The sequence below is a fragment of the Malaclemys terrapin genome, chromosome 4 (genome assembly GCF_027887155.1).
Source record: "Malaclemys terrapin pileata isolate rMalTer1 chromosome 4, rMalTer1.hap1, whole genome shotgun sequence".
Taxonomy (NCBI): domain Eukaryota; kingdom Metazoa; phylum Chordata; order Testudines; family Emydidae; genus Malaclemys; species Malaclemys terrapin.
In genome coordinates, this window is record NC_071508.1 from 113,130,746 (window position 1) to 113,155,257 (window position 24,512).

At 43.4% G+C, this 24,512-nt stretch overlaps 1 protein-coding gene across 1 annotated transcript in view; it reads right to left on the reverse strand.

Annotated features, from left to right (window-relative positions):
* SPTLC2 (serine palmitoyltransferase long chain base subunit 2) overlaps positions 1 to 24,512 on the reverse strand; it is a 129,146-nt gene that overhangs the window by 73,307 nt on the left and 31,327 nt on the right. Inside the window, exons 3-8 of the mRNA XM_054025525.1 lie at positions 18,171 to 18,325; positions 14,117 to 14,265; positions 13,640 to 13,764; positions 7,426 to 7,519; positions 4,870 to 4,975; positions 1,441 to 1,660 (exon numbers count right to left, since the gene is read on the reverse strand). Coding sequence (XP_053881500.1) covers positions 1,441 to 1,660; positions 4,870 to 4,975; positions 7,426 to 7,519; positions 13,640 to 13,764; positions 14,117 to 14,265; positions 18,171 to 18,325 — 849 coding nt within the window. The remainder of the gene's footprint in view (positions 1 to 1,440; positions 1,661 to 4,869; positions 4,976 to 7,425; positions 7,520 to 13,639; positions 13,765 to 14,116; positions 14,266 to 18,170; positions 18,326 to 24,512) is intronic.

A 24,512-nucleotide genomic window follows, 5' to 3' on the forward strand; every position in this document is an offset into this window, starting at 1 on the left:
TCACGGGAAAATGCAAATCAATCCTCTCATTCTTGTGTGGTGGTGAGTAGGCTCTGCAGATGGCTATGTATCATGTTTGATACAAATCATTGCTAAGCATGTCACTGAACAAGGCATATAAAGGTCACAAGGGATTTCTGCTAAGTGCACTATAGATAAAGGCAGCAGGTGTAACTTAAGAATTAGCAAGAACTTCAGAGAGCCACTCCCTTTCTATTACCCACTCCTCCCTTCTGTACTTGAATATAGCTTTTGCTACAGGATGGAAGCAAGCCATGTGGATGACAAGGGGCACCACACCCTGGAATAGTTACTTATCACTCATTGTATAATAAAACTATTCCACAACCCCCAGAAATGAGAAGCACTACAGTAAAACACCACAGCACATGGTGGGACAAATTCTGGCCTCCGCTATGAAAAAAGCAATAGGACTGCACAATGGTAAACAGGCGCAGAAATTTCTCTCAACATATATTACTCAAGTTCTATTACAACGATGCTGTTTTTGTCCCCTCGTAGCACCAGAGGACTTTAGAGCAGTGATTCTCAACCTGAGGTCCATAGACGCCTGGGGGTCTGCAGACTATATCTAAGGGGTCTGCGAAAGGCTGTCATTCCCATAGAACAGTGGTTTTCAACCTGTGGTTACAGCCCTGCAAATCTGCGGATATCTGCTTTATAGCCATGGACCAATATTTTGAGCATCAGATGCAGATACAAATTTTGTATCAACGCAGGGCCCTTGGAAGTCTGCACACAACATTTAAGATTTCCAAAGGGGTCTGGCACCTCCATTCTACATTTTTTAGGGGTCCACAAACAAAAAAAAGGTTGAGAACCACTGATCTAGAGCAGGGCTTCCCAAGAGGTGTTAGACGTCCCCCGGGAGGGCTATCTGGCATATAGCAGAGAGAGAAAGGACTATGGAAAGAAAAAAGATGCCTGAGAGCAGATGACATAGCATACAGTGTTGCGCCATAGAACTTAATTAGGAGCTAGGAAACCCTTGCCTTCAGAGTTCTCACTGCTAGCTTCATTAACAGGTAGCAATTAAAAAATCCCTACCTTAAAGCACTGAGTAGTTATTAACAGAAGAATTGCACAACCTCTCCTCCCGCAGTCTCAGCAGCTTTAACTTATCACTCCTTCTAGGGAATTAGGAGTTCTTAGGGGAACTTTTTCCTGGATTCAACTCATCCACATTGGACAGAATTCCACATAACTGAACTGCACATCAAAGTTTAGTTCCTAGTGTACCAGGTGAACTCAAGAAACAAGCTAACTCTGAAATTAGCAAGGCCTCTACCAATGTATCCTGGTACAGAACCTGGTAAGGCCCTAACTATCTGCTACCCAAATAATAGTTTCCACTTTTTAATCTTCAGAAGCCCAAATGAACAGCTTGCTTCCTCCCATGTCTCCCCACCACCTCTTTACCTTCTTGCCTCCGATGTATCCTCCAGCAGCTCCAAAGCTCTTGGTGAACGTTCCCATCATAACATCCACATCCTCAGGGTTAAGTCCAAAATACTCCACCACACCCCGGCCAGTGAGACCCAGGGCACCTATACTGTGAGCCTCGTCCAGGTACAGGTATGACTTGTACTTCTTCTTGAGAGCAATCACTTCAGGCAGGCGGACTATGGAACCCTCCATGCTGTAGAAATAAAACAGAGATCAAATCATGTTAGATTCAGCTTTAAGGGGTTTTTATAGTTGGGGTTCTGCCTGGCGATTCTAAACTGGCTTCTGTGACACTATAAGTGTAATATAATATTTCATTGGAAGGTGACAGGGCAAGAAAGAGTTAATTAACTCAGAATGACCTGGGCCATGTCCGAACTTTAGAGACTGGTTAGGAAGATATGTAAATGAATAGAGCTTTGAAATGCAGGGTAGGTGTTTTCTCAGGTCTTGTGATGTAAGCAAACAAATCTTGTCTATTGCTATAGCTTTGATTCAAAGATCAAAAAAGGAATATTAACATTTAGGACTGGGGTCGGCAACCTACGGCACACGTGCCAAACACGGCACGTGAGCCGATTTTGAGTGGCACGCAGCTCCCTGCCATGGTCCTGGCCCCCAGCCCCACTCAGCACCCCCACCCACCACTCTCCCCTGCGGGGGCAGGAGGCAGAAGCTTGGTTCTGCGGCAGCCAAGCTTTCCCCCTCCCACGCTTCTTCCCCCAGCATGGTGCTTTCCTGCCCCTCCTCCTCTCCGTCCCTGTGCCAATCAGCTGATGGCCCTAGCGAGGGTGAGGGGGAAGAGCGGCAGTGTGCACACAGCTCCGTAGAGGAGGCGGAGAGAGGTAGGGATGGAGCCTGGGGGAAGGGGGTGGAATAGGGCATATCCCTTCCAGCCCCCTGCCATGAGCCGCTCAGCACCCCCATGAGCCGAGCACCCCATCCCTCTGCCCTGACCCCCCCAACACACACCCAGCCTTCTGCCCTGCACCCCCACAGCCCCATCCCTCTGCCCTGAACCCCCCCACCCCAACACACACCCAGCCTTCTGTCCTACACCCCCCCACACACACCCCAGCCTTCTGCCCTGCACCCCCCCCCCCCCAGCCCTCTGCCCTGACCCCTGAAACACCCTCCCCCAGGTCTGGGGTCCCAGCCGCAGGCCCTACTCAGCCCACTGCAGGCTTAGGTGAATAGAACCCCAGGCTGGCAGCAAGCTGAGCAGGCTGGTGGCGTAAGATCAGCATTTTAATTTAATTTTAAATGACACTTCTTAAACATTTTGAAAACCTTGTTTACTTTACACAGAATACAATATAGACTTATAGAAAGAGACCTTCTAAAATGTTAAAATGTATTATCGGCACGCGAAACCTTAAATTAGAGTCAATAAATGAAGACTCGGCACACTACTTCTGAAAGGTTGCCTACCCCTGATTTAGGAAGATACTTGAGTGAAATAGTATTATTGTCTATATGTCTCTTTGAATGTTGTGGTAACCTGTATCTGAAGTGTTTAATGGATAAATTACCCTGTGCTAATTGCCAGGATGTTTGGGAGAAGGAGAGTTAAGCCTATTGTTTTCTCAGGCCAAAAGGCTGCTGGAAATGTATAAGAACCCTGGGACATGATCCTGCTTCATCTCAGATCTGCTTTGGGTTTCAAGAGGGGGAAACCTTAAGCCACAAGGATTGAGATCCCCAGTCATTGACTGGAGCCACCCTGAATATGGACATTTGACTATAACCTATGGACTATTTCTAAAAGGACTTCTGGCAACTACAAGCTCACCTCTGCTGTGTATCTGAACCTCAAGAATTGAATTCAAGTCTATGTATATTGATCTTTTAACCAACACACTCTTTTTTCTTTTTTAATAAATTTTAGTTTAGTTAATAAAAATTAACTTTAAGTGTGTATTTTGGGTAAGATCTAAGTGATAATTGGACCTGGGTATGTGGCTGATCCTTTGGGATTGGAAGAACCTTTTCTTTTATATGATGAGATAAGATTTTCAGTAATCATCATCATATCTGACAGGTGTGTCTGGATGGAGGCCTGAGGCTGGGTACTTTAAGGGAACTGCGTTGTTTGGACTTCTGAGTAACCAGTGAGGTACTATAGAAGCTGTTTTGTGCTGGCTTGAAAAATTTAAGTATTGAAATATCCACCAGCCTTTGGGGTTTGTCTGCCCCGTTTTGTTTGCAGTTCACCTTGATTGAGTGACCTTAGCTGGCTCCCACAGACAGCACTGTCACAGCTTCCTACTCTCCTTCTCTTTACTTTCTTTTAGCAGTTACATAACTATCATGGAAGCATTATCTACAGACCATAATACCTCTATGGAAAGATTTCTTTTACAAGTGTTTATGTTTAAAAAACAAGATTTGTTGCATTCAGTGTCCAAATTTCCTTATTCTGAAAGTCAGCATCACAAATTAAACAGATTAAGTTGCAGCAAGAATGACAGAGCAATCCAATGCATTCTGTAATGCGTTTCCATCTACAACAGATACTGCTTCTCTGCCTCACAAACCTCAGTGTCCTATGCTGCTACCAGCTAACTTGACATGGTTGGTCTCCTAAATGACACCAACTGGCCTGAGCCATGCCTTCCAACAGCAGCTCAAGACCACCTGATCCTTAAGTCATGAACCAGGTGCAAGGACAACTGATCTCCCATTTATATCTCTTACACAACCTCAGAGAAGTCATGAGATCTGCACATATTGCCATCTATTCCCATTAACATGATCAATAACAGACCACTAGAGAAGGGAATTGGACTAGAGGGTAATAAACACAGTCTAAAACCTCAGCTCTAGAGCTTAGCAAGTTTGATGTAAATAATTTGTTTACATTAGTTAGCATTTGTGCTGTATTTAGGAGATGGGAAGCTTTCCATCAGTACCAGCTGTTATTTTATTACAGTAGGCTACGTGGGCTGAGCTTATAGATCAATCTTGGGCTTGGTCTACACTAAACCCCCAAATCGAACTAAGGTACGCAACTTCAGCTACGTGAATAACGTAGCTGAAGTCGACATACCTTAGTTCGAACTTACCGCCGTCCAGACGCGGCAGGCAGGCTCCCCCGTCGACTCCGCGTACTCCTCGCGGCGAGCAGGATTACCGGAGTCGACGGGGAGCACTTCTGAGTTCGATTTATCGCGTCCAGACTAGACGCGATAAATCGAACCCAGAAGTTCGATTGCCTGCCGCCGAACCAGCGCGGTAAGTATAGACAAGCCCTAGGTCTAAAACAAATGGTCTCTCATCAAGAGCAACAGCTAAGAAGCATGCTCATATTAACCAGCTCTACTGCTTGGTCCAGCAATGGAACCCAAACCCTGACAGCTGGATCTTGTGAAGAGTGTAAGCAAGGTAGAGAATAACTTGTACCTGTAAATTCCCTCCACCAGAATGAGGATTTTTTTCCAGGGCCTGCGGGTGCGAGGTTGCCCATGTACAATGGCATCTCTGAGCAGTTTCTCCAGGCTCTGCATATCTGCACAGGGAAAAAAAAAAAAAGTAGCGCGATTCCACCAAACAGCCTTTAGTACTATTTCCCCATTAGCACGACACAATTAAATGCAGGAGCACACAAATGAGGTCACAGCTACAAGTCACAGCCATCCTCTGATATGAAGAGTGGCCCACAGAGACTAATACCTGTGAAATCTATAGAATCATAGAATCCCAGGGTTGGAAAGAAACCTCAGGAGGTCATCTAGTCCAACCCCCTGCTCAAATCAGGACCAATCCCCAAACAGATTTTTGTCCCAGATACCTAAATGGCCCCCTCAAGGATTGAGCTCATAACCCTGGGTTTAGCAGGCCAATGTGCAAACTACTGAGCTATCCCTCCCCCTAAACTCTATCATGATCCCAAGTTTGGCCACATTGCATTTGAAGCCACATCTCCCCCAAGCCACATCTCATGTTAAAGGTGACTGTGGCTGTGTGGTATAGCACTGACACTGATTTCCACTATAGGCCAGGATTTGGTCATCCCTGGTTAAGAGTACAACAGTACAGAGATTAAGACATCAGAAAGAGACAGACTTGGAAATAAAAGGGAAAAGAGAAATGGGTTGGTAAATGGCAGGTGGAGACGAGTGAAGGCATTTGATGTTTGGGAAAAACAAGAGCAGGCTTAGTGGTTGGAAAAGGAGCCAGAGAGAAGAGAATGAGTTCAAGGAGGATGGGCCTGAGGCAGACAGCTGGCGATTGGGCAAAGGAGGATAGATGAAGAAGCAAGTTCTCCCCTAATGTCATTTCTGTCTTTAAATAAACTGAACGAGATGGTGGGTGGAGAAAAGACAAGCGTTAATAAGGAAGAAAATCTGATGAGACCTGATGGGGTTGGAGGTGTGGAAAGACAAAGCTAATACACAAGGAACAAAGCAGAGTAAAATAAGCAAAGGACAGTGAGTGAAAGAAGTTGGGGTAGTTACAGGCCTTTGCCCTCTAGAAACACTGCACTTGGAGCAGAGACCAGAGGCAAGGCGAATGCACAGGAGAGGGCAGAATTCATACCACACCGTAACAGTAAAGTGGAGGACTGTGAGCAGCAGCATACTCCAAGACATCAGTAGCCTGAATTGAGTGACAGTGCAGATGAAATTATGCAGGGAGGAGCGAGGGAGAGATTGATGTTGAATGACAAGACCAGAGTGCATTTGAGTGATGAGAAGAGCACACCACATAGCACTTGGAGATCCAGTTAATGGAATGGCTAATGTGAATAAATCATGAAGGATTCAGTCCAGACTAAGAGCCCAAAGGAAAGAAAGACATTACAGATGGAGTGAACAACATGGAAGTTGAAGTGACACAGGATGAAGACAGGGAGGCAGAGGAGAGAGCCAGGCAAGGAAAACAAATTATGGGGATGCTGGTGGGGAGCATAGACAATCACAAAAAAGAGGAAAGTGTGATTTTGAAAAGTGGCAGTGGGAGGAGCTGAAAGAACCTTTTCTTTATGGTTTCAGAGTCCAGGTACAGGAGACTGTGCCAAAGCATGGTTGCCAGGCATGGGTAGGGGTACTTAATTTTAATGTTTTTGTCCATAGGATGGACAATGATTACAGAACCATGTTAGGGAATCTTATTGCAGCCTAGATCCTGACCTTGGAAACTAAGCAATGACCTAAGAAACCATACGACAACCTAGATCTATCTAGGTTCTTACATGACTTTCACCACTTTAGCATCTGACATGGATTGTAATAAGATTCTGTACGTGTGCTGACCCATACGTGATACAAACTGAAAGGTGTGAACACCAGAAGTCCCCCTGCATATGCCAGACAGCCATGCACTGGCTTTATATTAGGGATGTAAATATCGTTTAAAAAGTTAATCGCTTAAACTATTAAAATTATATTGTTTAACTGATTAAAGGGAGAGGTCCTGGGGGCTCCACTCCAACTGGGCCCAGGGCTGGGAGTTAACAGTAAGACCAATGCTTACTGGTTAACCGTTTAATATTTTACATCCCTACTTTACATATGAAAAGCTATAAGGGGACCCAGAAATGCAACACCATAAAGTGCTACTGATTGGAGCAGAGGAGTACTGGCAGAGCTGGGAAGGGAGAGAAGAGAAAGCCTACATGACATCTGCCTCCAATGTCTAGATTTAATCAGATATGCACATTTGCATAAGCACTAAATTCACTCACCCAGTTTAAGAAATCTCTTCCATAAGTGTTCTTTCAACAACCTTAAAAAAACCTGTATTTAAATGGCTAATTTGCAGAGAATAGAGCTTACAATCCAGGGTTTGCAACACTATTAACTCCAAGGTGCTAGCAGCCCCTAAGGGCTTCTAATTACTGGAAATGGGTTTCCCAGTTGGACATTCAGATTTACAGCAACAAGAGGCAGGGTTCTCAGAAAAGAGTGTGACGTGTCTGAGCTACAAGAGGAAGTGCCCCTGCAACTGGGTACTCACTGTTGTGCTTGAAGATTCGAATAGTTGCTCCTGACAGTCTTGCTCCAAGCACTAATGATGCATGATTCAGCTCATCGCTCAGTATCAGACAGCCCTGCACAAGGGGAAAAAAATGAGGCAAAAAGGCTGAATAGACTGAGGTTAACAGCAGAGCAGTGTGATAAGACCACTCTTATTTGCCTTTAGTCAGAGTACTCTTCAAAGGGCTGTGTTTGTATTAGACGAGACAGCTCTGCCTTTAACTATCACTAGTAATGCACATCCCAATATCCTGCCATGAAGTCAAGATCAGCGATTCACCATATGAATCCCGGAGGAGGATAAGTGAAAGCCATACCTTACTAGGAAGTGCTGTGTGCTATACATGGCATCTACACACAGCTGGTCATAGTGTCAGTTTGTGAAAGCCGATTATGTCTGAAAACAATTTAATCCATTCTCTCAGGGAGAAGATAAGATTCCCTAATGTCGTTGAACTAGCACCTACTAGTCCTGTGATCAGCCTTATATTAAAAGAAGGCACGGGTTTTGCTATTAAGCAATTACAAGGAGGTTTGTTAAAATCAGTGTTCACACAAAACGGAGAACAGGAAATGTAGCACAAAACAGGAAGTTTCCAATGCAGCCTGACGCACCCTCAGGAGGTCTGCATATTTCTGACCGCACAACCTTTATGGATTTCACACCATCCCCAGCTTTCCAACCCCAGACTATCTTTGGCTCTGTCTACTAGGAACTTGACCGGCTGCTGCTAATGATTGTCAGCAATGTGCCCATCCCCTCCAGAACCTGGTGCTGAAAACTGTAGAAAGGACACAACTGTTCTCAATCATGTTTTGCCAGTGTTGAAAAACTGACCATGTCCTACCTGCATTACAGTTATGCAGTTTTCAGCATCAGTTCAGGGTGTCTTGTTGCTGACAGCCCATGGGGAGCAACATATCAATTACCTCGTGCAGATGGAGCCTATGAGTCCCTCTTGCTGGCTATGCTGACTAGACACTATTGGGGCAAGGTTAGGTTCTATTATTGTGCTCTCAATCCCCTCACTGATGACAACAGTAGAATGGAGATTAAGTAGTAACTGAGGATGGCACTAAAGCTTTTGAAGAAGAGAGAAATAAAATACTCAAGCAGTTCATTTGTGACCAGCACAGCTGTGGTGACTTCTATTTTAGGCTTATCAAGTGTGATGTAAATGTCTAGTTACAGTGCTAGTCTTCCTGATTAGCTAATGGGATACCTCTGGACAGCTGAGGTTGCAATTGCTGGTCACTACTCCTACTACACCCAAGGAGGTGCTAAGTGCCTCACAGATATTATAGCCTGGTTCATATTTGAGAATCTTGAGTCTACAGTTTAAGCAGGATAGGCGACAAGGAGCTCAAACAAGCGGAGAAGGAGAAGTTTCACCAAAAAGTGGAGACAATATGCATTAGTGAGGACTTTTCCTACTAAATTTAAATGTAAAGTTATCCAAAACAGAGCCAATTGATAAAATAGCCTGTGCACAAGTGGGGACTGGGAGACACCAACCAAATTCCCTTTGAGTTTTGGTTGCCTTCTCCATGTTCCTATTAGTGCATCAAGCTATTTATGCTTCTATGAGAGGCCTGTGACTGGAATAGCTGGCGGTGCCACAGGTCAGGATTGAGAGTTGTGTGGATCAAGAAAGGTTAGTCATTCATTTTCAGTGTCATAAGGAGTTGAGAAAAGACCGTTACCTTTTCCGTAACTGGTGTTCTTCAAGACGTGTTGCTCATGTCTATTCCACAATAGGTGTGTGCGCTCGCCACATGCACTGCTGCCGGAAGTTTTTCTTCTAGCAGTACCTGCAGGGGAGCGCCCTAGCGACACCTGGAGTGGCACCTCCATGGTGCAGCATAAGGGGCACTGCGCGCTCCCCCCACCCTCAGTTCCTTCTTGCCAGACAACTCCGACAGAAGGGAAGGAGGGCAGGATGTGGAATAGACAGGAGCAACATCTCAAAGAACACCAGTTACGGAAAAGTTAACCGTCTTTTCTTCTTTTCCGAGTAATTGCTCATGTGTATTCTACAATAGGTGATTCCAAGCAGCATCTGTTGGAGGTGGGAAGGAGTTCAAACTCTCGGGATGGAGCACGGCCCTGCTGAACCTGGCGTCCAACGAGGCCTGCGCCTTAGTTGAGTGCACCTTCACAATTGGTGGCAGAGGGATTCCCGCCAGGTCATAACAGGTATGGATGCACGAGGTGATCCAGTTGAAGAGCCGTTGAGTGGAGATCAGCCGACTTTTCATGCGCTCGCCAAGGTGATGAACAGTTGCAAGGACTTTCTGAATAGCTTAGTCCACTCCAGGTAAAAAGCCAGAGCATGTCTCACATCCAGCGTGTGGAGGCAGCACTCCTCACTGGACGCATGGGGCTTGGGGCAGAGGATTGGCAGAAAAATGTCCTGACCCATGTGATAGGTGGAGATCACTTCCGGGAGGAACGAAGGATGTAGGCGGAGCTGGACCATGCCCCAGCCCAGGCGCTCTAGCTAAACTAAACCAACTAACTAACTACAGGTACCATACACTGACGTTTTGGGGACAAGCTCCAGCAAAGCTGGAGCAGAGCAGTTCTGAAGCACCTTCACTGGCGACAAGAAGGAACTGAGGGTGGGGAGAGCACACAGTGCCCTTCATACCGCATCATGGAGGCACCACCCAGGGGTCGCTAGGGTGCTCCCCTACTGGTACTGCTAGGGGAAAAACTTCTGGCACCGGTACACGTGGTGAGCATGCACACTTATTGTGGAATACACATGAGCAATCACTCGAAGAAGAAATACACATTTGACAGCCAGAGGAGACCTTATGAAATGTTCAGAACAGCAGAACAATCAGTTTGACAGTGGCACTCCGAAGGAAAGAGGCTATCTTCTTGGGTTTAATAATTATTGAACACAGCAACAACCATGATGCTTAATTATCGCGCATATCCTGTAACATTGCTATTACTGTAAGGGACGGAAAATGTTACAACTTTTAAGTTGATACAATCAACAAGAGGCAAGAATATCATCTATTAGGGTACATCTATACTTCAATAAAACATTCACAGCGCAGCCGCTGTGCATCAGCTGACTCGGGCTCAGCCTGCAGGACTAAAAACAGCAGTGTAGACATTCGGGCTTGGTCTGGACCCTGGGCTCTGAAAACCTCCCGCCTCATAGGATCTCAGAACCAGAATCCAGCCCAAAGCCAAACATCTTCACTGCCATTTTTAGCCCTGTGAGCCTGAGTCAATTGACCCGGCTCAGATTTCATGCCAGGTTTTTTTTTTTTATTGCAGTGCAAACGCATGTCACCCAGCATCCCTCAATGTGCCCCTCCTATCTAAGTATATTTACATGGCCTTCATCACCATAATAGCCGAGTATTACCTAATTAGGTTTTAAAAAACCTAATCATCTGCAGACTGGGAAAGAAAAGAAAAGTCTTGGGCCTTGACATTTTAGCATTTGTGTTCCTTCAGAAGATCCAGAAATGCTGGTTTACCTCACTCACCACCTCTGAGGCTTCTTCTAAAGAGATACTGATGGTATATTAAATAAATCTATATTGGATCTATATCGATGAAATAAATACTCGCCTGTTACACTGTACTCATGGAGGATTTCAGTTACCTACAATAGATATCTGTTGGGTAATGGATAACCAGAATCAAGTATACACAAAAGAAGAGCCTATGCCACACAGAAGACAAGTTTAGGATCCAGGAAGTTTGCAGAGAAACCTGTATCAACACCATTTCACTGAGGGACAGGAAGTAGTGAAAAACCATGTGGAAAAGTTGTCACTGGCTATTTAAATCACCCATAGTAAAGCCTGTGGGATTCACACAACATGGCATTTCAAAGATATTAGGTTTCGGGAAAGCTAGATTTTGAGCACTTAATACTTTTACATAAGATGCAATCGGAGGAAGTATTAATATCTATCAGTGTGGAAAACAGCTAGTAAATTTCAAGAACACACATAATTAAGGCTAAAGAGACCATGTATCTTCCAAAACAAAATGCAAAGGGCATGAAGTAGTTGCTTCACCAGGGACATGCTCCACAGTCTTAGAAGAGGAGACGGGACACAACCACACGACAACAGAGGGTCAGGTGAGACTTGTAGAAGACAGACAAGGACATCCAAAAAAGCAGAATTATCTAATCTTAGACAAAAATGAATGGGGACTTTATAATTATTAGGCAAAATGAAAAAGAAAGCAGGCTTATTACTAAAAGGAATGAAAATAGGTGAAAATTACTCTTATGCATACAATTGACAAAAGGAAGATTAACCCTATTAACTTTAATCTTCAAACTATATCAGATGCAATCAATGCAAAGTGTCTAACTTAAGTAAGAATGTTTAAAAAAAAATTCTAAATTTCCATTGCTGCATCAGAGAGATGCATTCTCTGGTCAGCAAGTTAAATTATCCTTGCAGCTGACACTAGCTTTTTTTGAATTTTCATTCCCTCCCCATAGTCTCTACGAGCTCTTGAACTTTTCTCTCAAACCTGCTACTGTTTCTAGCATCTATTCCATTCTTATTGTTATTAATGATATATAACAGGGTTCTAGAATGTCTGGAGAAAATAATATGAATACTTCAAATTTTGATGTACTATCTCAAATCTGGTCATTTTAATTTCTATTACTGGATTGAGATGAAACACCTTCTGAAGACCCTTCTTCATCACACACCCCTAGAAATCATCTCAAAGCACAAATGTAAAACAATTAAGATCCTTGGATGAGAATAACTATATAAATGGTAAGTAACTGAAATTTATCAAATACTTGATTAATCGGTCACAAAAATCTTACTCATTATTTCTGATTGTCTTAAATACAAAAACAAGGCATCTTGAGAAAAAACAGGAAACCTAGGACTCGAAAGACTTTACCATGGTAAATGTTCTCACACAGGGATAGAAAGTTATGGCAGCAGCTAAGTCAGCAGTATCTGGAAAATTTAAGCTATCATTTAACGTAAGTGCTAGTTTCTATAGTTGTGGAAATAACTTTACCATACAAACAAAGTGATCCTCTTCAATCTTCAGACAGCTACTGCAACCCTGGAAGCTGATCAGAGTTACCCAGGTGTCAGCACAGTGAAATTGAGCAAAGCTTTCAGTTTCACTGATGCCCACAAGATTCTGAATAGCTTCAGGGAAACTGCCCAGAATCATGTCAATTTCACTTCTGCTGCTTGGGAAAATTGTAAGCAGTGTCAGAGGCAGGCACTGTAGGTATTCAAGAAAAGGACTAAACACAGAAAAAGGTAGGAGATGAGATGAAGCAACAGAAATTTGAAAGGTTCAAACACCATAGGAGGAACTCAGAGGAGTCCAAGGGGGAATAATTAGGAACAACAGGATGAAATTAAAAATGGGAAGATTTAAATTGTACCAAGAAAAAATCCTGTGCGAGAAAGATGTGCGAGGCGCTAGAATCATCTCCAAAGGGAAGGAGAAGTCCCATCAGATTATATTTAAACCTGAACAGGAGACAGCAATAGAACATATATTGTACTATACCACCAGAGGCAGACGGATTAAATGGAGTTGAACAGGTCTTCTCCATCTCAATCTCCTGTGATTAGGTAACACCATTTAGTGATGCAAAAGATTCAGGCTGAGTTCTGTGCTGTCAGGCAGCAGACCTATTATTTTGCAGGCCTGGAAGATCATTGTATTCATTAATGCAGCACTATTTGGTGAGCAAAATGTTTGTTCTTTTATGGGTTTATTACATCAAACGAAATTTTTCTTCCCTAGTAATTACTGTCTGTATAAGAGATTATAGGTTTCCAAGTTTATGACTGGGATGCCCAACTTGGCTCAATTTTATGCCAGTTAGGAGGGGCATTCAATCTCCCAGCAAGCTGTCAGAACAGTCTGTGGTTGGGCAGTTTACTGAAGTAATCACCATCTTTAATATCACGGTGCAGACTGCAGAAACTAGAAGTCCCACAAGGTTGTGCTCTCTCCGAATACAAGAGCCATTCTGGAGCATTACAGGTTCTAGCACAGTGTCCCCAAAAGACCCTTGGGTTGAGATACAGTATAAGAACATTTGCAGTGACTTCTTTGGGGGAAAAAAAAAAAAAGTGAGCAACCCCTAAAGAGTCCATAAGCAGAAATTTCGTGCCAGACACCCTGTTATCCATTCTCTCTGAAGCCATACCTTGCCAACTAAAGCAGGAATGTTCATTGAGTTGGTTGAAAACCCCATCCCATACGTCATTGCAGCCTCCACACCCAGGAACCTGGCCACTAGTTTTTCCAGCTCCTCATGCTTGTCCAGATTTCCTGCATGTAAAATAGCAAAAGAGAAGTCCAAAATAGACCAGATGAACCTGGGGCCAAATCTGTGCCACAAGAGGTTTTTCAACAGCTATGATCCAGAAAGGTGGGGGGGGAGGGGAGGGGAGGTCCAGTGGAAAAATCTGACAACATATTAATGGAAGACTGTTGTGGCTGTGTAAACTAAGCATGCCAGAACAGAAAAGGACAGAATTTATCTTCATTCTGTAGTTGTGATTTCTTTACTGCTTCATCTGAGGTTCAAAAACTGGAACCATACAATGTTTTGTAGAGACTAATGAACAGATTATGATTTAAGTATACACTTTGAAAACACCTGCCCCCCACCCAAACTTACCCATTTCCTGCCTAGTGCTGCATACCCCAGCTCCATACTGTGTCAGTACTTTAGCTGCTGCTTCTTTGCAAATTCCAGTGTTCTGAGCAAATCCAAGATAGTTGTAGGAACCCATGTTAATAACGTCTTTTATCACTCTCCCTGTGTACCTGTATTTCAATAACATCACATGTTAAGACACTGACAAACAAACCCAAGATCCAACTACACAAGAATACACTAGCTACCATCAGCCTGCTAGGAAATGCATGGAACTAGGAGAGACCAACAGCCTGCGGCCAGAAAGTTTACATGTATACGGTCCTTGTTTTCAAAACTGAAATAATTAACTGAACAAGGATGCTCTTTCATTGCTGGGGTCTCTAATTCAAGTTAGATGTATTAAAGGTATATAAGCCATTTTTAACAAATATCTGATTTCTCATCTTTTTTATGCTTATATATTTTAAAAAATTTAAATGAAGGCTAGAAGCTAGTAGATGTTCTTTGGAATATTGTCTTAAATTTTTAAAAGAATGTTGAAGGTTTTTCCAATCATTCGTTAGCTGTGTCCTTCCTTCCCCTCCAGCCTCCCACCAGCAAATTTCAAGCCTTTTCTTTCCATTTTAAAAATGAATTCTTTAGACTAATTAGGTTGGCACTACCCCCAACAGGATATCCCCCCAGCACAAAGGAAATGCATCTGGAAATCAGCACTGGTGTGTTGCAATACAGGGCAAGAACAAACTGTAGTGGAAAAAAGTTGCATTGACTATAATACTCTTGAAAGCCAAGGACAGGCATCATAAGTTACACTGTGTGTTGGGCTGTACAGGTTTCTCACATACAGCCTCTGTCAAGGAACCTCAACTTTGATCTGTAGCAACCCTTGCTATTCCACTTCTGGTCTCCACCCCTCAGCTCTGCCAGTTTATTTCAGTCTTGACACAGAGCACTCTTGCTAAACTCAGCCTCAGCCAATCATGTGGTGTTTGTGTGATGTGTACTGTTGTGACAATCGAGCCCACAAATTTACCCTAATTGCATGCTCAGCTGTGAGAAATGAGTGAAAGTTAATGGAATGTCACAATATCCTGTAACAAATGTTGATAAGGAAAGATACAAAAGCAAGACAAAGACTGAATTAGTATAAAGAGGCCTACTGATATAATTCAAGGAATGTGTTAAGATCATGCCTGGTTAAACAAAAACAGCGTGGGATCAGAAATCAGTGAACCAAAATTGGCATGTAGGAAGTTCAGTCTAATTGATGGACAAAGTAATGAGATGGGGTATTCCACTCATCACTCCTTTTTGGAGTTCTTAGAGACTTTAGGGAAGAAGAAAAAACTTTTTATCATCACTGCAGGACTGGTGGAAGAATTGGTGCCGTGACACTAGACTTTGATACTCCAGTGATAGCACGGGACCATTATCGCTGAACCAGCAAGGACCCTAACTTGATAAATGTGAGATCCTGCTGTATTCCCCTCCCTCATATACTTCTTTCTGGCCCTTATATCTTCCTCCTGCTCTCTCCCTCCCAGCTTTTCATGTGATCCTGAAGTCAACCATATTGCATGGCACCAGCGTGACAGAATGAGAACGCCCATCCAGCTCTGTTTGGCCTGAGAAGGACCAGTGAAGGAGAGGGACCTGCTCAGACCAACCAGATGATATTCATGGTGAGTTGGAGTCCAGAACAGCTGTTGTGGCCCACCTGTCAGCCCAAAGCATCCATCTACAACTGACCAGCCGCTCTGCATCCTGAGAAAATCAACAAAAGCGGTTTCCCCCATCTTTCCTGCTTTAGACAAGACAGATATAGAAAGAATAGTAAAGTGACTCATTCCCAACTCAGAACTGAACAACAGAACTCACCCATTACTTCGCCACCAAAGACTGTTTGGCTGAATAAAAAATTAACTAATATTCAGTGTTTCCAAAAAAGGACTTTGATTATCCAAAACAAAGTTAACCTATCAATTTCAGTTTCAATACTCTCTACCTCATTTTGAGTATTTTCCTTTTGTGTGTTTCAGTCAAACTACTAACCTTTTGCATTAATTTTATAGTATACTTTCCATGGTTCTAAGCAGGCCGAGGTCTCTGAATACCAAACCCCAAACCTTGTTTAAAACTATTTAATGTTGGACAGCGACTGGGTTAACTCCTTTGGCCTACACATTCAATCTCAATTAACACAATGGTACGCCCCAGGAGCCAGAATACCAAACTCTCACCATGTCAGAATAAAGTCACCAGAAGTGAGACAGGCTAAGCAGCATACGCAGAAAATGCTCTCACAAAGGTATTGGCCTGATTTTAACCACTGGCTTCCTGCTATTATGTGAACTCTTCCATACAAAGATACAAAACACTTCTAATCACTGTGTTTACAGATACAAGTATAAACTATTACACATGAGTCATAACCCCAGTGAAGAGGAATTGGCATCTCAAACTCTGAAGTTCGTTGGTTCAAATTTTGGCACTTCTACGAACATCAGAATGGCCATACTGGGCCAGACCAATGATTCATCTAGCCCAGTATCTTGTCTTCGACAGTGGCCAATGCCAGATGCTTCAAAGGAAATGAACAGAACAGGGCAATCCATCCCCTGCCCTCCAGTCCAGCTTCTAGTAATCACAGGTTTAAAGAGTCTCAGAGCCCATTATGGGATTGGTCCCTGACCATCTTGGCTAATAGCCATTGATGGATATCCCCTCCAGGAACTTCTGATACTATTTTGAACCCAGTTATAGTTTTGGCCTTCCTATGGCAACAAGTTCCACTGGTTGATTGTGAGTTGTGCGAAGAACTTATGTTTGTTTTAAACCTGCTGCCTATTAATTTCATTAGGTGACCCCCTGATTCTTGTGTTATGTGAAGGGGTAAATAGCACTTCCTTATTCACTCTCTCTACAACATTCATGATTTTATAGACCGCTACCATATTCCCCTCCTCCCCCCCCTCCCCCGCCATCACCTCTTTTCCAAGTTGAACAGTCCCAGTCTTCTTAATCTCTCCTCATGTGGAAGCTACTCTATACCCTAATCAGTTTTGCTGCTCTTCTCTCTACTTGTTCCAATTCAAATAGGTCTTTTTTGAAATGGGGAGACCAGAACTGCATGCAGTATTCATGGTGTGGGTGGACTATGGATTTATCTAGGGGCACTGATATTTTCTGTCAGTATATCTATCCCTTTCCTAATGGTTCCTAACATTCTGTTAGCTTTTTTAGACTGCTACTGCACATCGAGCAGATGTTTTCAGTGCACTATCCACAATGGCTCCACAACCTTTTTCTTGCATAACAGCTAATTTAGACGCCATCATTTTTCATAATAGTTGGGATTTGTTTTCCATTGTGCATTACTCTGCATTTGTCAAAAACAGGAGTACTTCTGGCTCCTTAGAGACTAACAAATTTATTTGAGCATAAGCTTTCGTGGGCTACAGCCCACTTCATCAGATGCATAGAATGGCTGTAGCCCACAAAAGCTTATGCTCAAATAAATTTGTTAGTCTCTAAGGTGCTACAAGTACTCCTGTTCTTTTTGCGGATACAGACTAACACGGCTGCTACTCTGAGATCTGCACTTATCAACATTGAGTTTCATCTTCCATTTTGTTGTCCAGTCACCCCATTTTGAGAGAGAGAGAGAGAGAGAGAGAGAGAGAGACAGACAGACAGACAGACAGACAGACAGACAGACAGACACTCTTCACAGTCTGCTTTGGACTTTACTATCTTGAGTAATTTTGTATGATCTGCCACCAGACTGTTTACCGTTTTTCCAGATCATTTACAACTATGTTGAACAGCACTGGTCCCAGTACAGACCCCTTAGGGACCCTGCTAATTTACCTTTCTCCACTGTGAAAACTCACAGTTGATCCCTACCCTCTGTTTCTTATGTTTTAACCAATTATTGATCCATGAGAAGACCTTCCTTCTTATCCACTAGTCTGTGCAGGACCTGCTGCTCCTTCAAAGACTGTTTGGTCGCCCTCAGGCATTCTCCACTCAAGACTAATTGTTGGGAATCTTTCCTCAAGCTTTAACTCACGTAAATGTCCAATTGTAGTCATGGGAAAGTCTCTCCATCATGTCCACTTTGGCCCCAGGCACACTGCAGATTGGTCTGTTCCAGCTGTCTCGAATGCGCATGTAGAGGTTCCTTGTGTAGAAATTTTCGAAGTCCTGATACAATGGGACAAAGTCCTGCAAAAGATACATTAAGGACATTCAAACAAGAGAAAAGATCATATGCCTAGTCTGTTGCGATACAAGGAGAACCAGTTTTCTGCATCAGTTTGGGATGCACTTTTAAGTGCACTCAAGAAAAGTGCAATATATGACACTGAACACTTTTCAGCCACTGATTTTAAAGAACTTCACTGAGGTCATTCCCTACATACATCACTGCTAGAAAGCTAAGGCACAGGGAAAGCCACTTGCCCAACTCCACATAGCAGCAGAACCTAAACCTCCCAATTCCTAGGGCAGTGCCCTTAGCTACTAGATCATATTTCAATCCCAGGAGATGAGTAAAATTTCCTCAGTTGTTTACATCGCACTGTAGAGAGGAGATGGAGAAGAGGTGGCCACCGCTGGGGCCCACTTTCCCACCTCCTCCTCTTCCAGTGCAGCAGTTCCTGTTCAGTGTGTGTTCAGCTGCAACTGAGAGCAAGGAAATCTTATGTATGAAAGTACCCTTTGTACAGTTCATTTTCAGAACAACATACTTTATCGCAATTAATACAGCAGCATTAGAATTCCTGTGGAAATTAACTTCTAAATTTCCCAAACTTGTATTCAGAATCCCAATTGTAAAGTTGCATTCTGACAAACTTCTCTATAGTTTGCATTATCACTTATATCCCACAAAGTCTGTTTGCACAAATGTTTCCTGAACTCCAGCTTCCCTTCCAACGTATCTCTCAGGAAAACCAAATGTATGTCTTAAATGGATAACAAGGAAGAACTTCAAGCTGACTGACATCACTGACACCTCTGAGTACATGGTAATCTATTCCCTTGGCCCACTTCAAAAGCTTGAAAGGATAACACAATTTCTTTATTTACTGTTCAATTAAAAGGAAGTTAGACATCAGAAGACCAGTGACACTATGGAGAATACACTATTCACCTGATGCACCAGTGCAAGAAAAGCATCTTTCAGTGAAAATGACCTACACAGGGCGAAAAGCTGGAGTTTATGATAGAGGAAGACAGACAGGAAGAAAATCCATGCAAGCTGTTTTTCATATTAGAAATTCAGGACTCATCTGGGAAATTATTAGCTAAGTAGGAAAAGATGGGGATCAATATGAAAATTGAAAGGTGGATAAGGAACTGGTTAAAGGGGAGATTACAATGGGTCGTACTGAAAGGTGAACTGTCAGGCTGGAAGGAGGTTACTAGTGGAGTTCCTCAGGGATCGGTTTTGGGACCAATCTTAATCTTTTTATTACTGACCTTGGCACAAAAAGTGGGAATGTGCTAATAAAGTCTGTGGATGACACAAAGCTGGGAGGTATTGCTAATACAGAGAAGGACCAGGATATCATACAGGAAGATCTGGATGACCTTGTAAACTGGAGTAATAGGATGAAATTTAATAGTGAAAAGTGTAAGGTCATGCATTTAGGGATTAACAACAAGAATTTTGGTTATAAATTGGGGACATCAGTTGGAAGTAACAGAGGAGGAGAAGGACCCTCGGAGTATTGGTTGATCACAGGATGACTATGAGCCGCCAATGTGATATGGCCGTTAAAAAAGCTAATGCGGTCTTGTGATGCATCAGGCGAGGTATTTTCAGTAAAGATAAGGAGGTGTTATAGTACTGTTATACAAGACACTGGTGAGACCTCATCTGGAATATTGTGTGCAGTTCTGGTCTCCCATGTTTAAGAAGGATGAATTCAAACTGGAACAGGTACAGAGAAGGGCTACTGGGATGATCCGAGGAATGGAAAACCTGTCTTATGAAAGGAGACTCAAAGAGCTTGGCTTGTTTAGCCTAACCAAAAGAAGGCTGAGGGGAGATATGATTGCTCTTTATAAATATATCAGAGGGATAAATATCAGGGAGGGAGAGGAATTATTTAAGCTTAGTACCAATATGGACACAAGAACAAATAAATATAAACTGGACATTAGGAAGTTTAGACTTGAAATTAGACGAAGGTTTCTAACCATCAGAGGAGTGAAGTTCCGGAACAGTCTTCCAAAGGGAGTAGTGGGGGCAAAAGACATATCTGGCTTCAAGACTAAACTTGATAAGTTTATGGAGGGGATGGTATGATGGGATAGCCTAATTTTGGCAATTAATTGATCTTTGATTATTAGCAGGTAAATATGCCCAATGGTCTGTGATGGGATGTTAGATACTACAGAGAATTCTTTCCTGGGTGCTGGCTGGTGAGTCTTGCCCACATGCTCAGGGTTTAACTGATCACCATATTTGGGATCAGGAAGGAATTTTCCTCCAAGGCAGATTGACAAAGGCCCTGGAGGTTTTTCGCCTTCCTCTGCAGCGTGGGGCACGGGTCACTTGCTGGAGGATTCTCTGCACCTTGAGGTCTTTAAACCACGATTTGAGGACTTCAGTAACTCAGACATAGGTTAGGGGTTTGTTACAGGAGTGGGTGGGTGAGATTCTGTGGCCTGCATTGTGCAGGAGGTCAGACTAGATGATCATAATGGTCCCTTCTGACCTTAAAGTCTATGAGTCTGGCCTGTTTTGTTGTGGAGCTCATATGAATGAATGAAGAATTAATGTTTTGACATTAAATATAAGTAGAACCTCAGAGTTACAAACTGACCACTCAACCACACACGTCATATGGTACTGGAAGTACAGAATCAGGCAGCAGCAGAGACCAAAAAAAGCAAATACAGTATAATACTGTGTTAAATGTAAACTACTAAAAATATAGGGAAAGTTTAAAAAAAAGATTCCACAAGGTAAGGTAACTGTTTCTGTGCTTGTTTCATTTAAATTAATACAGTTAAAAGCAGCATTTTTCTACTGTATAGTAAACTTTCAAAGATGTATTAAGTCAATGTTCAGTTGTAAACTTTTGAAAGAACAACCATAATGTCTAGTTCAGAGTTCTGAACATTTCAGAATTACAAACAATCTCCATTCCCGAGGTGTTCATAACTGAGGTTCTACTGTACCATGGAAGTAAATCTTGATTGAGAGGAAAGTAATATTGATTCAGACTTCTTTCAAAGCTTTTAATTAGGTACTGACAGACCAAATAACTCCAACTCCTGTTACACATCTGGAAGAAAAACATTTTTGTCAATGATTTAACCATCTCCCTCCTTTAGTTAGCATGGTACCTCATCCACTGCTCTGGATCCCCAAGGAAAACCACAAACAAAAAGAGTAAAGACAAGTGTTGTACAGCTGTGGCTCAGAGCCCTGACATTAGCAGCATGCTCACAGCACAAAAGCATCCAGGGTTACAGGGCAGGCAGTGACTGAAGGCCCTGCAGATCTGAGGGAAACCCAAAGTGTCACAAGATGCAACAGTCCTGATATTTCTAAAAGTGAGCAAGTAGAATTGTTTTTTTAAAAGCCCTTCTAGGCCACCTTTATACAGCAGAGCAGCAAAAAAATAAACAAACCTATTTATTCCTCCACAGGTAATTTAAATTACATAAGGGTAAACCAAATCCAGCCACACACTGGACCTCCCAGGTAGACCGGGGATCTCAGATGTGACCTTTCCTACCTAAGGAGAATTAAAGTTTTTAGAACTTCAAGGTGAAGTGAGTTTGATAGATAACAATATCCTGGACAAACCTTATGGAATTAAGTTAAACCTTCCTGAATTAAGTTTAAATATTTTGGGAGTAGTTTATGCACCATCTATAGAGCTTCTTTAGGAGAAAGACATTTAGGACAGGGGTGAGCAAACTACAGCCCATGGGCCACATCCAGCCTGCCAGCTGATTTAATTCAGCCTTCGAGCTCCTGCTGGGGTTCAGGATCTCAGGCTTGCCCTGCTCCCACACTCCAGCCAGGGAGCTCCATGCGTGCATGCCATGGCTCTGTGCAGCTCCCAAAAGCAGTGGCATGTCCCGCCACCAGCTCCTAAGCGTAGGGGCAGCCAGGGGTCCACACACTGCTCCTGCCTCCAAGTGCCACTCCAGTGGCTCCCATTGGCCGTGAACTGTGCCAATTGGAGCTGTAGGGGCAGCGCCTACAGACAGGGCAGCGTGCAGAGCCACCTGGCCGCGCCTCCGGGTAGGAGGCGGAGGAGGGACAGGTCGCTGCTTCCGGGAGCTGCTGAAGGTAAGCACCACCTGGAGCCTTCAACAGAGCCCCTCCCGCACCCCAATCCCCTGCCCCAGCCCTGATCCCCGTCCTGCCCTCTAAAACCCTCGATCCCAGCCCAGAGCACCCTCCTGCATCCCAAACCCTTCATCCCCAGCCCCATCCCGAAGCCTGCACACTCAGCTGGAGCCTTCACCCCCCCCCCATGCCCCAATCCCCTGCCCCAGCCTGGAGCCCCCTCCCACACTCCAAACCCCTCAGTTCCAGCCTAGAGCACCCACCTACACCCCAAACCCCTCATCCCCATCCACACCCCAGAGCCCGCACCTCTAGCTGAAGCCCACCCACCCCGCCCCGCTGCCTGGAGACCCCTCCCACACCCTCAACTCCCCATTTCTGGCCCCACCCCAGAGCCCACACCCCCAGCCAGAACCCTCACCCCCTCCTGCACCCCTCTTTGTGAGCATTCGTGGCCCGCCATACAATTTCCATACCCAGATGTGGCCCTCGGGCCAAAAAGTTTGCCCACTGCTGGTTTAGGAACGTCAAAGGACTTTTTGGGACAATACATGTGGAGTGGATTTCCTAGGAAATACTTGGGAGTGTAGGGAATGCAAATGACCTACTTCAAATTAGGCCTGTCGATTAATCGCAGTTAACTCGCGAGTAACTAAAAAAAAATTTATCATGCTTAATCGCAGTTTTAAAAATTGCACTGTTAAACAATAGAATACCAATTGAAATGTATTATATATTTTGGATGTAGAAAAACATTTTCATATATATTGTATTCTGTGTTGTAATTGAAATCAAAGTGTATAAATTACAAATATTAGCACTGTAAAAACGATACACAAAATAGGATTTTACAATTCATCTCATACAAGTACTGTAGTGCAATCTTTGTCATGAAAGTGCAACTTACAAATGTAGATTTTTTTTGTTACATAACTGCACTCATGAACAAAACAATGTACAACTTCAGAACCTACAAGTCCACTTAGTCCTACTTCTTGTTCATCCAATCACTAAGAGAAACAGGTTTGTTTACATTTACAGGAGATAATGCTGCACTCCTCTTATTTACTATGTGACCAGAAAGTGAGAACAGGCATTTGCATGGCACTTTTGTAGCCGGCATTGCAAGGTATTTTCATGCCAGATATGCTAAACATTCATATGCCCCTTCATGCTTCCATGCTGATAGCGCTCATTAAAAATAATGCATTAATTAAATCTGTGACTGAACTCCTTGGGAGAGAATTGTACGTCCCTATCTCTGTTTTACCTACATTCTGCCACATATTTCATGTTATAGCCGTCTCAGATGATGACCCAGCACATGTTGTTCATTTTAAGAACACTTTCACAGCAAATTTGACAAAACGCAAAGAAGATACCAATGTGAGATTTCTAAAGATAGTTACAGTACTTGATCCAAGGCCTGAGAACCTGAAATGCCATCCAAAATCTGAGAGGGACAAGTTGTGAAGCATGCTTTCAGAAGTCTTAAAAGAGCAAAAGACTGATGCAGAAACTACAGAACCCAAACCACCAAAAGTGAAAAATCAACCTTCTGCAGGTGGCATCTTACTCGGATAATGAAAATGAATATGTGTCAGTCCGCACTGCTTTGGGTTGTTATCAAGCTGCACTTCGAGAAGAGATCCATTGTCTGGAGGATTACCTATACAAGGTCTCTTCAAAAAGCCAGACTGGATAAATGAGTGATTCAGAGTCATGGGTTTTTCTTGTTCAGAGCAAAGGGTGTGATGAACTCAAAACCACAGTAAAGGCCCTGGTAGAGTCTGAAGGCTGCCTCTTCCAGAGCCCATTTTGCAGCTGGAGTGATCCCTGGTAAGCTTATTAGCATGCATGGAGGTTCTTTTATTATTTTAAAATTATTTCCTCTGTATTGCTTTGACCTTAAGAATGAAATAGGTTTGCTTAGAATGAAGGGTGTGGTAGCTTGTAACTGTAGCAATTACAGGCAGTGTACTTGTCTTGGAGGGAAGCAAAGCATATCTCCTTAGGTGGATTGTCTTTTGCTGGGATTAAGGCAGAGAAGGCAGGGAAGTGGTTTACATGTAAATACCCAGTCAGAAGGGAAAG